General features: G+C 43.8%; 1 protein-coding gene across 1 annotated transcript; it reads left to right on the top strand.

Annotated features, from left to right (window-relative positions):
- The first annotated feature begins 14,315 nt into the window (after window positions 1–14,315).
- Window positions 14,316–14,869, top strand: LOC116001198. Its single transcript, XM_031241087.1, has 3 exons — window positions 14,316–14,429; window positions 14,507–14,578; window positions 14,654–14,869. The coding sequence occupies exons 1-3, from the start codon at window positions 14,316–14,318 to the stop codon at window positions 14,867–14,869; spliced, it is 402 nt and encodes a 133-aa protein (XP_031096947.1).
- The last annotated feature ends 314 nt before the right edge of the window (window positions 14,870–15,183 follow it).

Below are 15,183 nucleotides of genomic sequence, written 5' to 3' on the forward strand. Positions count from 1 at the left end.
CACTGCCAGGTTTTACTACTGCTCCTGAAATAATCATCATCCAGACTCATCGGAGCAGACCGAAGAGCAACACAATGAGCAACTTGAGCAGAATGCCCCAAGTCCTGCTGGTTCGAGGAGTACTGATGATAACATCGAAGGTGGAAACCAGGAAGCACCTGTCGACACTACGTCTCCAACCTCACCAGCAGATGACACAGTTCCCAGCACTGACTCGAGAGGTGATGCTAAGGGGGAACCTCTATTGGATGAAAACAGGGAAGCGTCCAATACCGAAGAACCCTCTCTGGCTGACCCTATCTCCACAGTCGCTGAAGCTGAGGCTCCAGGTTCGAGAGGTGAGGAGCAAGAAGTGATTCATCCCTCAGGTGGAAACCGGGAAGCACCTGACATGGAGCTACCTTCGAGCTCTGAACTCTGTGTCCCTGTGGATCCTCAGACAATAAATCGAGAGGTGGACTCGCATCTGCAAGTCATGGGTGGAAATCTGGAAGCACCCAAGTCCCCTCCGACAAAAGGTACATCTCGATGATGCCAACAAGGGGGAAAAGAAAGAGAAAAAGAAGGGGGAAACAACGGGCAAGAAAAGGGCAGCAAGTGAACCAGCTGGACCACCTCCAAAAATACCAAGAATCATGAGCAAAGCAGTGGAGGATGCTAAACAGGCAGAAAACCTAAGGGTCCAGCGTACACTGGAAATGGAGAGAAGGAGAGAAGAGGACAGAGAAAGAAGAAGAAAAAGACAAGAACGACAGTCAGAAGAAGAAAGGAAGATAGATCTTCTCATGACAAACTTTAAGTTTGGGAACAGAGAAGACACTGAACAAATTCTGACTCTGGAGATATTCAAGCTTCTGAAAATCACTGGGATATCTACACACAGCAATATGTCTCCAGAAGAATGCATTGCCTGGTGGAAAGATGGAGTAATTGATGGTGAGTTCGTGGGGGAAGCCTACAGGAACTACAGGCATCTAGACGTCACAGAAGAATACTTAAGCCTGGTAAATCCGAAAGACCCCATCAAGANAATTGGAATGAATGGTCAAATCTTATCTTCTTGTATTTAGTGTCATGAACTGTTTCGCATGTGAGGGGCGGTTTCATCAACTTTATGGCAGCTTTGGAGTTACACAAGCATTGAATGGTCATTCATATTACATCCCGTGACTCAAAAGTGATAACCATATTGGGCTATAAAAAGGAGGGTTTCTTTCAGAAGATCAAACCATCAACTTCCCATGGAGAAAAAGAAAGGAAAAGATGGTGTTCCATTCTTTTATAGAGGAAAGAAACCGGCAGTCAAGTCCAAAGATTTTCAAGGAGAAAACTATCCAGAATCAACGAAGGGTGAACAGATTACGGAGCTTCCTGATAATCCAAGCAAGAATCCTATTCCCATCCAAGGTGAATGGATCCCCAAATACGAGGAGATCCACAACGATGGGATACTGGAATCGGGAGGAGAGTCCTGCACAAGAGGGACTCCTACTGCTGCACATTCTGGAAAAGGGCCTTCCTCAACCAAATGGAGAACCAAGGGAAATGGAGAGGAAGACCAGATGGGACTTTCAGAGGTCTGCAGCAGCCAAAGGGGTGATCATACCTAATCCAAAGACATTAAGAGGATTAGCGATGAAGATGGTCACTCTCAACTACAGTAAGCAGCTCTTAGCGATGAAGATGGTCACTCTCAACTACAGTAAGCAGCTCCTAGCGATGAAGATGGTCACTCTCAACTACAGTAAGCAGCTCCGGACGATGAAGATGGTCACTCTCAACTACAGTAAGCAGCTCCGGAGAGGAGAACAAGTCACTCTCAACTACAGTAAGCAGCTCCGGAGAGGAGAACAAGAAAAGGTCAACTACAGTAAGCAGCTCCGGAGAGGAGAACAAGAAAAGGAAATAGCCACCCCTAGTTCTGTTATTAGACAAATAGGACTTTAGATGGCTAGTTTCTGCTTTAACGATAGATTCCTATTAGGCTGACCAAGGCCAAACAAAAGTTTCTAAGGAATCTAATAGGATATTGATTCATATGTAATATATCTGGAAATCACTAAATGAACTTAAGGATATGTTCCAAGTGATATCTTTTAGATGAATCAAACTTGTTTCTCTCGCAATCTGTGTTCGAAAGGTAGTTCGAGAGGTCACCCGATCAGTTTGTCTATATACGTTATGTCTCGAAGAAGGGTAGTTCGAGAGGTCACTTCGAAAGATAACAAACTGATATCTCTGAACGGAGGAATAAGGAGGGTTAGGGATCAATCACTCAGGGGGAAGATCCTTAACCAGATCAAGACGGAGGAATAAGGAGGTTTAGGGATCAATCACTCAGGGGGAAGATCCTTAAACTCATGTGGAAGACATTTCACCTTCGAGAGGTGAATCCGATAAGTTCAACGAATACATGAAGGAAACGGCTAACTTTGGATATTAATGCTAGCCACGTGGTCATCGGTTACTGACGGTTTTCCGCACTTAAGGGAATTATCTTGATTAGTGGGAGCATGCTCATATAGTTACTTTTCTTTATTACCCCACTATCCTGAACCTAAAACCGCTCTGTTAATTTACCAAAAATACCCTTATTTTTCATATACGCTGACCGTTACTAGGGGTATTTCTGACCTTTTACTTCTTTAAAGAAAACCGGTATCCTTCCTTGGGTCAAGCTCTCAACCCTACCCATATATCCAACCCGAATCCACACGATATAAAAGCCAAATCCTTCTTCTTTACCCGGATTCAAGCTAAAACCGTTTACCCAAAATCCCCAAATCCTAAACGCAGTACACATTCCCTCCAAAACATCTAACCTTCATCAATGGCGTCCGAATCCTCTACATCAACCTCATCTTCCGACGCATATCAGAGGGAGTTGCTGCACATTCGCTCTCAGATCAAACAAGTCAAGGCGGGGAGTATCCTTGACAGAAATGGCTTCATCACCAACTCCCCTAATCCAAAAATGGCGGAAAAAGTCCTGAAGAAGTTTGAGAAAGCAGGACTGATGAAATACATGACGCACGACTACGGGACCGTTCACCCCCTCGACTTCACAGAATGGTTCGCAAATGCCAAGGTCACGAAGGGTAAAATCGAAAGCCGCTTTAATGATTTTCCCATCACAACATCTGTAGGTGACCTCAGAGCGGCATTTGATTTCGCGTCATCGGAGGAAGCAGTCAAGCATCTATCGGATTACGACTTGGACAAGCAAACCTTCTGGGAGAAAATCCGACTAGCGACTGCACCACCCAGAGCATCCTCTGCCCTCCGCAAGTACCACCTAAAGGAGAGGTTTGCTCTCGCTGCCGACCTAATCATGAAGTTTGTGCTCGGCAAAGTGTCCGGAACTGACGAGGTTAGTCTAGACCTCCTCAAAATCCTCCATGCCATTTGGAACAACAACAAGCTGGACTGGGCACATATTATCTTCAACTTCCTTCAACAGCAAGTGATGCGCTCAGTCTCCAACGCCAACCTGTCGATCAGTAAAAAGGTTGGTTTCGGCTTTGTTGTGCAATTTCTCTTAAGCTTGAAGGGCTTCGAACTGAGGGAGGGAAAAGAGATTCATCGAAATACCTATATGGGTAGGACGAAATCTCTAGTCCCCAAAACTAAAGGTGTTAAGGCTGCACCTTCTCCCTCACAGCCAAAAGGAAGGGGCAAAAGGAAAGCCCAAACCAAGGGAAAGAATTCTGATGATGAACCTCTCGATGTACTGATACAAAGGTTTCATCTGCCAAAGAGGGCTAGGAAAACCAAAACTGCTGTTGTCACCCAGATCCGAGAGGTAACACCCTCTGTTGTTCAAGTACCGTTTGAGGACAGGGCACAAGCCCAGGGGGAACCTCAGGCTACACTGGCCACTGAGGTTGAGAGAGTACCCCCTACCAGGTCCCTGTCAGCAGCCTTCTCTGTCGGTCTGTACGCTGGTGATGATGCTGAAGGAGATGTTAACTCTGTTGGTTTATCTCGAGAGATGGCTCGAGAGGTTGAAGGTACTGGGTTTAGTGATCCAGTACAAGGGGGTGCAGAAGAACCACGTGAGATGGTTCGAGAGACAGACTACACAGTCAGGATGGGAGATGATCTCTTGGAGCATAGTCGAGAGATCACGGCTCAGATAGACGAAGCAATCTCTGCCACTGAAATCATCTCTGATGGGCGGGATGACTTATATGAAGAAGTTTCCACTCAGTTGGCAATGGAAGCACCCACTCTTGATGACTTCTCCAGGGTGATCAGGTGGATCAACTGGAGAACCAGTTCTTTCACTCAATTGATGAGTCAAGCAGCCGAAATGGAGGCAGAAGAGCAGTTTGCACTCCAGTGGTTGGGCATCTCCGAGATCCCAGCTCAACAACTGATGGATCTTGCCCACGAAACACGAGTAATGAAGCTGAACAGTGAAAGAACTGATAAAGGGAAGAGCATAGCAGTTGAAGCACCAGAAGTTGAAGCTGAGCCTGAAGAAGATCCTGAAACAGAAGCACGATTTCGAGAAGATATCAGGCTCGCCACTGCCATCTCCTTGGGACAGAACGTTGAGTTCACGAGAGGTCCAGGAGAGACCTCTGGGGTTGCTCACGATGATATCGCAACAGCCGCAATCCCACTGTCCCAAGTCAGCAACTCTGCTCTGGACGAACAGGTAGAAGCTTCGAGAGGTGAATCCGAGACCTCTGAAGCACTTCAAGTGGCACCTAACACCGTTCTACTTTTGCCACCACCTGAGTCCACACCCTCGACCACTACTGATGAAGCACAGACAATTCGAGAGGGTGAAGTTCCGTTGCTCACACTGCCGGGTTTTCCTACTGCTCCTGAAATAATTATCATTCCAGACTCATCGGAGCAGACTGAAATGCAGTCAAATGAGCAACATGAGCAGAATGCCCCAAGTCCTGCTGGTTCGAGGAGTACTGATGATACCATCGAAGGTGGAAACCCGGAAGCACCTGTCGACACTACGTCTCCAACCTCACCAGCAGATGACAAAGTTCCCAGCACTGGTTCGAGAGGTGATGCTGAGGGGGAACCTCTATTGGATGAAAACAGGGAAGCGTCCAATACCGAAGAACACTCTCTGGCTGACCCTATCTCCACAGTTGCTGAAGCTGAGGCTCCAGGTTCGAGAGGTGAGGAGCAAGAAGTGATCCATCCCTCAGGTGGAAATCGGGAAGCACCTGACATGGAGCTACCTTCGAGCTCTGAACCTTGTGTCCCTGTGGATCCTCAGACGTTAAATCGAGAGGTGGACTCGCAATTGCAAGTCATGGGTGGAAATCTGGAAGCACCCAAGTCCCCTCCAACGAAAGGTACATCTCGATCCTCAACTCCTACTTCTGACTATGATCAACAGGCCGAAGAAGTCTTCATTGGCGAAGTGCGTCAATTCATGGCTGATCAATCTCAGAAGATGGCTCAGCTCGAAAGAATACTCGCTGTGGTCCGCAATGCTGCAATGCCTGCTGATGGCACAAGTGAATCCCAAGGCCGTCATGCCGAACTTCTCGAACAGGCGATATGGGCTGAGGATGCAGCACGGAAAGCCACTGATGAAGCCGCTGTAGCTCGAGCAGAGGCTGCAAGTGCGAGGGCTGAATTAGCCGAGATGCGAGCAGAGCTGCGAGCCTTCCAATATTCCAGTGAACTTCGACAGGATGTGATGAAGGCCATACTCGATGACCTGTCGAACCAAGTGCCTGCCCAACTTCAAGCAATCTTCGAAGGTATGTCCACCCTCCTCTCCCGTGCTGATGATGCCAACAAGGGGGAAAATAAAGAGAAAAAGAAGGGGGATACAACGGGCAAGAAAAGGGCAGCAAGTGAACCAGCTGGACCACCTCCAAAAATACCAAGAATCATGAGCAAAGCAGTGGAGGATGCTAAACAGGCAGAAAACCTAAGGGTCCAGCGTACACTGGAAATGGAGAGAAGGAGAGAAGAGGACAGAGAAAGAAGAAGAAAAAGACAAGAACGACAGTCAGAAGAAGAAAGGAAGATAGATCTTCTCATGACAAACTTTAAGTTTGGGAACAGAGAAGACACTGAACAAATTCTGACTCTGGAGATATTCAAGCTTCTGAAAATCACTGGGATATCTACACACAGCAATATGTCTCCAGAAGAATGTATTGCTTGGTGGAAAGATGGAGTAATTGATGGTGAGTTCGTGGGGGAAGCCTACAGGAACTACAGGCATCTAGATGTCACAGATGAATACTTAAGCCTGGTAAATCCGAAAGACCCCATCAAGACACGAGAAGCCATTAACAAGAAAAGGAAAGCCAACAAGAAGTAAGCTCTCATGGTCCAAACTCCATCTCATTTCAATGTATTGATATCTATGTTGTTCTTGGTCTTATTTCTTTCAATCCTGTCTACTAAACTCTACTTTGTAAACATTCCCTTTTTATAATCATATATATCTTTTGCTGGGGGTGTTGCGTGAGTTATATTATTCATAGTTTAGTAGAGTATTTTGTCAAACTTACCATATGCGCTGAAAAATAAAATCCTTGTTAATTCTTTCTATCAAATCAGCCATATAGAGTAAGTATAAGTGTTGGCATCATCAAAAAGGGGGAAATTGTTAGGAACATCATGTAATAGGTTTTGATGATACCAACTGTTAAGTAGAAATCCCCGAGTCTCGACGCATAGGCAAAACGCTGTAAGTTCGACAAGTAAACCAAGAGCGAAAATACAACCGAGTAACTTTGAGCTCAACTCGGAAAATATTTAAGCTTGAGGTAAATTTGTTTGAACATCTTAGAAGTCTCGTGTGTTGTAATCATATAGACAGATCAGAAGAAGGCATGGGACAACACTGGAGGAATAAGGGTCTTCGAGACATCAACTAAGTCTCGAGACATAAGCAGAGTTCGACAGGTAGGACCTCTCGATACAGTTATCCAGTTCGAGACATAAACAGAGTTCGAGAGATAGACCTCTCGATATTTGAGTTCGAGACATCAAGCGATCAAGATATCAACCTTGGTCTCGATACACTAACAATTCTCCAACAAAGCTGAATAACGGTCATACTTAAAGTTTGGAGAAGAAGAATATCATGGAGATGGAATAATGAAGAGGTGCCGAACGTGAAGATTTCAAAATGGGCGGAAATGGATGACACGTCAGATTTCCACCACAAACGGTCAAAAGGTGCACCAATGCTGAAGTGGTCTGATTCCCTACAATCAAGGAATAATGGGAATATAAAAAGAGTAACTTTTACCAAAAGACAAAATTGGAGCATGGACTCAAGAAAAGTGAACTATGGAATATTCACTACAAGACAAAGAGGTTCAAGTTACAAGATCACCACTCCATGAAATATGCTGAAAATACGCAAGACCCATGATCAGCATGGGAGACAAATTTCAAACGGAATAATTTTCCCTCCAACGGAATTATTCCTCTACTCTCATATATAAGGACGTAAAGACACAGAAGAAAATAAGGGGAAAAGAGAGAAAAAGGAGTTAAAAAGAAAAGAGGTTCGAAATTCTTAAGAAGTGTCTGTCTAAAACGTTCAAGTGCAAGTGCTCAACTTGGAATATCATCCTGATATTCAAAACAGCGAGAAAACACATCTTAGTGTTTCAAGAGAGTTACAAAGCTTAAACTGTTATACATCCAGAAGGTGACCGAAGCTGCTCTACATCGAAGTTGATTCAACGATAGCTTGTGGTCAGATTGGAGCCTGTTACATTCAATTGTGACAACCAAAAACACCTTGCTTTGGATTAAGCAAGAGAGGTGGAGTAACCTGGCAGCTGTCCGAGTGAAAGAAACCTGAGGCTTGACGCGGGCTTGGTGATCAAAGGTCAAGTGCTCGAGAGGTGGAGTAGCTGGAAGCGGGGAGAAAGACCTTGGAGAGGTAGAGTAACCTGGGAGCTGTCTTGTGAAGATCCTGAGGCTTGACGCGGGCTTGGTGATCAAAGGTCAAGTGCTCGAGAGGTGGAGTAACAAGAAGCGGGGCGAAAAACCTGAGGCTTGAGGCGGGCTTCGTGATCAAAGCTCAAGCGCTCGATATTGTACTAAAAAGGGAAGTTTTTAGTGCAATCCTTCCAGGGAGTTTCTGGAAGAAGAGTGGACGTAGGCGGGTTGGCCGAACCACTTAAAAATCTCTCTTGCATTTACTTACTGTTTTTATCTCTCGCTAACCTCTCGATTGCACTGCATATAAACGCACTTCTCGAACTAACTCAAACTCGTGCTAACTAAAAGGGGATAACATTTCCGCTGCGCATAAAACTTTGTCTTCACCTCGTGAGGTATCGAACCTAAACATCCTAAGTTCAATACACACGAGAGGTTGAAAAGATTTGCAAAATCTTATACAAGTCTATTCACCCCCCCCCCTCTAGACTTGTACCCCATCCCCTTGGGACCAACAGCAGCAAGTGTCATTGCGGAATGCAGAAGGTGATCGGGTTACCTATCGAGGGATCGTTGTCAAACCAGGAATCAAGTTGGTATCCATGATGAAGGTTAAGAAGTACATGATGAACAATCATGAAGCTTACCTATGCATGGTTAAAGATCTCGATTCCATGGAAGAAGCGCTTGAGCAGATAACGATGGTAAGAGATTTTCCTGATGTTTTTCCAGAGGAGATACCAGGAATGCCACCAGAAAGGGAGATAGAGTTTGGTATTGATCTATTACCTGGAACCGCACCAATCTCGAAGACACCTTACAGGATGGCACCGAAGGAGATGCAAGAACTGAAAGAGCAACTGCAGGAATTGCTAGACAAAGGTTACATTCGGCCAAGTGTCTCTCCGTGGGGCGCTCCAGTGCTGTTTGTTAAGAAGAAAGATGGTGGATTGAGACTTTGCATCGACTACCGTGAGTTGAATCAAGTAACGGTGAAGAATAGGTATCCTTTGCCTCGAATTGATCATCTGTTCGATCAATTGAAGGGAGCTGGAACGTTCTCCAAGATCGATTTGAGATCAGGTTATCATCAATTAAAGGTAGCTGAAAGGACATACCCAAGACTGCGTTCAGGACGAGGTATGGGCATTATGAGTTCACTGTGATGCCGTTTGGGTTGACTAATGCACCTGCGGTATTCATGGATCTCACGAACCGAGTTTTTTGACCATATCTAGATCAGTTCGTGGTTGTTTTCATTGATGACATTCTGATCTATTCCAAGACCCCTGAAGAGCGTGAAGATCATCTGAGAGTGGTTTTGCAAATTTTAAGGGAAAACCAGTTCTACGCTAAGTTGTTCAAATGTGAATTTTGGCAGGATAAGATTGCATTCCTTGGACATGTAATCACTAAGGAAGGAGTAGCTGTTGATGTAACACCCCGTACTTGGCTGTACCGAACAGCCGGAGTAATTACCGCCACACCTAGACTAAACCCAATCACATACAGATAGGATTCATTCTAGATGCACAGGCTAAAGCTAAGGAAACTGTACTATATCATCATGACCATCATAACTTGATATATATTTTCATAACATCAACAAAAGAGTAGCTAAACTAGCTACTAACATGTACCAAAGTTTAGTTACAGCCCACCAAGAGAGTTTGAACTAGACCCGACCTCACTAGCCATCTTAGCACTAGCATGGCTACAAAAGATATATACACAAAAGGCCAGACTTGACTTCCCACCCTAGGCACTACCTAGTCTAACAAGTGATACACCGGGCCAGTATAGGTGCCCCAAACGAGGTGCCACTCTCCCTCGAACCAGGTGATGTAGTCCAGAAAGTTGCAAGTATTGATATACATCATCCACTCGTCATGATACTCCGGGGGACTCAGGTCCCACGGGTAGGGATAGCGAACGACAAACTCGAGGGGATCACTCCCAGGTAAAACCTCTATGGGATAAAACCCATAGCTAGCCTGGATGACGTCTAGAGGACACAACGGGTCAACTGGGGCAGGTGACCAAACCCGTACCGCTGGTGAGACAGAAGTGGGCACAGGGTTGGGAGTACAAGTCAGCACTGGAGGGTCTGGAGCGTAGCCGGGGGCGAACGGGTCATCATCAGACAGATACTGTACGTAGTCATCGTAATCTAGGACGGGGAACTCAAACTCCGATGGATCGGAGTCCGCGGGGCTGCATGAGCCCACACTAGATTCCATCTGACAGAGGACACAATGAAGTGTAGTTAGCACGACGGCTAAGTAAGGAAATCCATTGTCACTCAAAAGTAAACAAAGGTTTCAAAAGAAACATAATACTCAGCAAACTGTAAGCTTTACCCATAAGTTGCAATCTACCTGCAAACAGATTATCAACAAAAGAAAGTATAGCATAGTATATGAGTGACATCAGCATATAATACTTTCATTTCCAAGTTTTCCATCATTTAAATCAAAATAGTGAGTTCCTCAACACACACTCTTACTGTTCAGAACTCGTGACATTTTATTCTGCGACCTAATTACGGAGTAACTAGGTTTTCATAGTTAGTAAAATTTACTTAGTTTCCCCCTGGATAAGTGCAAGGCATACTTGGAATATTTTCAAGAACCTCGGGCCGCGGCACTCATGCCACCCGCAGGTCAAACATCTCAATAACTTCCGGGCCACGGCTCACAAGCCTCCTGTAAAGTCAAATATCTCACTAACTTCCGGGCCACGGCTCACAAGCTTCCCGCGAAGTCAAACATCTCAATAACTTCGGGGCCACGGCTCAATAGCCTCCCGCGAAGTCTAACATCTCAATAACTTCCGGGCCACGGCTCACAAGCCTCCCGTAAAGTTAAACATCTCAACAACATTATCCAGAAACTAAGGTTTCAAAACATTCTTTCCTTTTCTTGAGTTTAATTAGCATTAACACATGATGACTCAAAACGAACATTCTTATCCAAATATGTTTCCAAACTGCATATATTTGTCAATGACTTTTCATCATGAAATTCCAAGTGACAAGGGTCACACTTGTCTCTTAAAAACACAATTTTTCCTCCAAATTAATGAACGTAATTTACAAAATAATATTTGAACTTTCAAAAATTGACTCGGTTGCCCGTAGGCCTTCCAAACATCATAACATTCAGGAGCAAAAACATCGGAAGAGGGTTCGGTCGGAAACGGAATCGCGTCGCGCAGACTCGCGGATGTCCGCAGCGTCGGACGCGTGCGTCCGGGCCGCGTCCGCTCGTTCGGCAGGGACGCCGAAATCCTGGACACCCACGGACGCGCAGCGAACGCGCGTCCGTGGTCGCGTCCGGCCTTTCGGCCGTGACGCCGTAACTTCGGGCACCCACGGACGCGCAGCGGACGCGCGTCCGTGCCCGCGTCCGGCCGTTCGGCCGTTACGCCGAAACTTTGGGCGCTGATGGACGCGCGTCCAAGGCCGCGTCCAGCCGATTCTGCCAACTTCGGGCAGCAAAAACTGGGTTATAACGCCCCGATTTCTCCACTATTTTCACAAGTATAAGCCTATATGAACATAAACACAACATATACATGCATACAAAAATTACCAAACATTAAAGTGTTGTTTCTTTGAGCCAACTTGTAGATCCATAACTTAGCACATATCTTTCACATAAAAAATTCCTAGTCACATAATTTACTGGCATTTGTTCACCTTCAAGTGATTAAACCAACTTAAGGGATTCCTTACCTCCCAAGTAGATTTTAAGACCGTAGAAAGATGGTGATCTTCTCCTCCAAACTTTTCACCGAAGATCCTAAACAAAAATCACCATGATAACCACATTTTCATGAACCCTTAGTTTAAACTTAAGTTCTAGGAAGGATTCTAGTCATATTAATTGAAAAAAAACCAAAGTTTTTACCTATTATGGAGCACTTGTGTTGAAGAAAAAGCTATGGAATTCTTGGATCACAATGTAGAAGAATGAAATTTTCTTCCTCTTCTTTTCCCTTCTAATTTTCGAAAATGAGAGAGAGAGAGAGTGAGTGATGGGAAGTTGGCTTGAAGCTTAAGTTAACAAGTATGATCATCCCATACTTCTTATGACAAAACACTATTTAATCACCATGTGGTAATAAGGATGACACTTGTCAAAATTCCATGGTAGATCTTGAAGAGTAGGGATTATTTTGCCAGTTTGGGATCAAATCAGATAAAGGTTCGGAGGATTATAACTTAATTCGGGAAAATTCTAACACCAAAATTATTCTAAAAATAATCCCGTCATTAACCACTAAAATCGGGAATTTTTCGGTATCTCGCGAAATATAGGTACGAAGGTCCGTAACAATTTCACTCTTACAGTCCGTTTAAATTTCTCTTGAACTAAATAGGAAGTTCAGGCTTAATCGTATCGTACTTAATAATCCACTTTATAGGGAAATTCGAACTGTATATACATCCTTAAAAATTTTCGGTTCGTGACCGGTACGTAGATCGCAGCTTATTAACAACTAGTCTAAAAAAAAATTCTTTCGAAGTACCGAGAGATCTTCTCATAAATGTCATAGCCTAAAAAAAATTTTTCGAACCCTAACTTTGCCGGAATAACTGAGGGGTTACAGTTGATCCTTCGAAGATTCAAGTAGTGATGGATTGGAAAGCACCAACTTCAGTGACAGAAGTAAGAAGTTTTCTAGGATTAGCTGGATATTATAGAAGATTTGTGAAAGACTTCTCCAAGATTGCAAGGCCAATGACGAACCTAATGAAGAAAACCACTAAGTTTGTGTGGGATGCAAGCTGCGAGGAAGCTTTTTAGGAGCTGAAGAAGAGGTTGACAACTGCACCAGTGTTGACTTTACCATCCGGTACGGAAGGATTTGAAATCTACAGTGATGCTTCTAAGAAAGGATTGGGTTGTGTGCTGATGCAGAATGGAAAGGTTGTTGCTTATGCATCAAGACAACTGAGGACTCATGAGGTGAATTATCCTACTCACGACTTAGAATTGGCTGCTGTAGTCTTCGCCTTGAAGATTTGGCGCCATTATATATATGGAGTGCAGTGTAAGATATTCACCGATCATAAAAGTCTGAAGTATATTTTCACCCAAAAAGAATTGAATATGAGGCCGCGAAGGTGGTTAGAATTGATCAAAGACTATGATCTAGTCATTCAATATCACGAAGGGAAAGCGAATGTGGTTGCAGATGCGTTAAGCCGAAAATCGGAACACTCTATGAATGCGACATGGGTACTTCCAGAAGGATTGTGTGAAGATTTCAGAAGACTCAATCTTGAAGTCAAGACTGAAGGTGAAGTAGAAGCAGAAATTGACTTTTACAACATGGTGATTATGCCATCAATATTTGAAAAAATCAAGCAGAAGCAGTCCGATGACATCGAGTTAGAAAAAGTAAAGGCTGGGATGGTTGACAATAAAAATGGATCCTTTGAGCTGTGGCAAGACGAAAGTATTCGATTTGAAGGGCGATGGTGTATACCTATAGCCTGTGAAGAAGTGAAAAGAAAGCTTATGGAAGAAGGGCACAGTACTCCCTATTCAGTGCACCCTGGAGGTGACAAGTTATATAAGGATTTGAAGAAACATTTTTGGTGGACAAGAATGAAGAAAGAAGTAGCCGAATTTGTGGCCCGATGTTTAAATTGTCAAAAGGTTAAAGCCGAAAGAAGTAAGCCTAAAGGATTAGTTCAATTGTTGGAGATTCCACAGTGGAAATGGGATTCAATCTCTATGGATTTCGTCGGTGGTCTGCCACTGACTAAAGCTGGAAAGAATAAGATTTGGGTTATTGTAGACAGACTGACTAAGACTGCTCGATTTATAGCAATGAACGAGACTTGGAGTATGGAGCAGTTGGCTAAAGCTTATGTGAAGCAAGTGGTTAAGTACCACGGAGTACCTAAGGATATTATTTCCGATAGAGATTCAAGGTTTCTATCTCAATTTTGGAAAGCTTTGCAAAATGCAATGGGTACAAGATTGAAGTTGAGTACGGCATTTCATCCAGCTACGGATGGACAAACCGAGAGGACTATCCAGACTTTAGAAGATATGCTAAGAGCTTGCGTGATTGATTTAAAAGGGTCGTGGGATGAACATTTTGATCTTATTGAATTCTCCTACAATAACAGTTATCATGCTAGTATCAAGATGGCCCCTTATGAAGCTTTGTATGGCCAAAAGTGTAGAAGCCCTTTGTGTTGGAGTGATATGGTTGATGTGGTCGTATTAGGACCCCAGTACTTGGAAGAGACCATTGAGAAAGTCAAGCTGATTCAAGCAAGAATGAAAGCTGCTCAAGATCGTCAGAAGTCATATGCAGATTTAGGACGGAAACCAGCAGAATTTCAAGTGGGAGAAAGAGTTCTTCTAAGAGTATCACCAACCAAATGAGTTATGCGATTTGGGAAGAAGGGTAAACTAAGTCCAAGATTTATTGGTCCGTATGAAATCTTGGATAGGATTGGTCAAGTAGCTTATCGGTTGGCCTTACCTATGGAATTGGATAAGGTAATGAACTTATTGCTTAAGTTAAATAAAAGAGATTCAATGGAAGGATGAAGTTAAGCTTAACTTGTTGTTGTTAGGTGCATGATGTATTCCATGTGTCTCAACTGAAGAAGTACGTTCACGATGCTTCGCATGTGATCAACCCTGAGGTAAGAAGGAACTCTGCTTAATTTCAAATACGATATTTGATCAGTAAAGTGATGAAAGATTTGGTAAATTGTAAGGTTGTGGAGATGGATGAATCTCTCTCATATGAGGAAAAACCAGTACAGATATTGGATTCTAAGACCCGTGATACCCGAAGGAAATCCATAAAGCTTGTGAAAGTATTGTGGTCCAACCACTTAGCCGAGGAAGCTACGTGGGAAGTTGAGGAGGATATGAGAAATCGGTATCCGGAGTTGTTTGCTTTAGGTAATAGTCAAGTTACGGGGACGTAACTTTCTTTTAAGGAGGGCAGGTTTTAACACCTCACTCCGTTTGTTTTATAGAATAGCATGTTACATGTTGTTTAGATTTAAGTTGTTAAGCTAAGATAAGATTGCTTTGGGGGCGAAGCTTTTCTTTTAAGGAGGGTAGATTGTGACACTTGAGATTTTTGGTTCCAATATTGCCTATTGAACTTTCAAAGTTATTCCCTATTATTCCACAATGTTCATCTAATCTTTATACCATATTCATTGGACTCTATTTCTATGTTCAATTTCATTTGAACCTTGAGCTATATTCATTTGGACTACCAATCCTTATACTA

This window comes from Ipomoea triloba, chromosome 13, assembly GCF_003576645.1.
Source record: "Ipomoea triloba cultivar NCNSP0323 chromosome 13, ASM357664v1".
Classification (NCBI taxonomy): domain Eukaryota; kingdom Viridiplantae; phylum Streptophyta; class Magnoliopsida; order Solanales; family Convolvulaceae; genus Ipomoea; species Ipomoea triloba.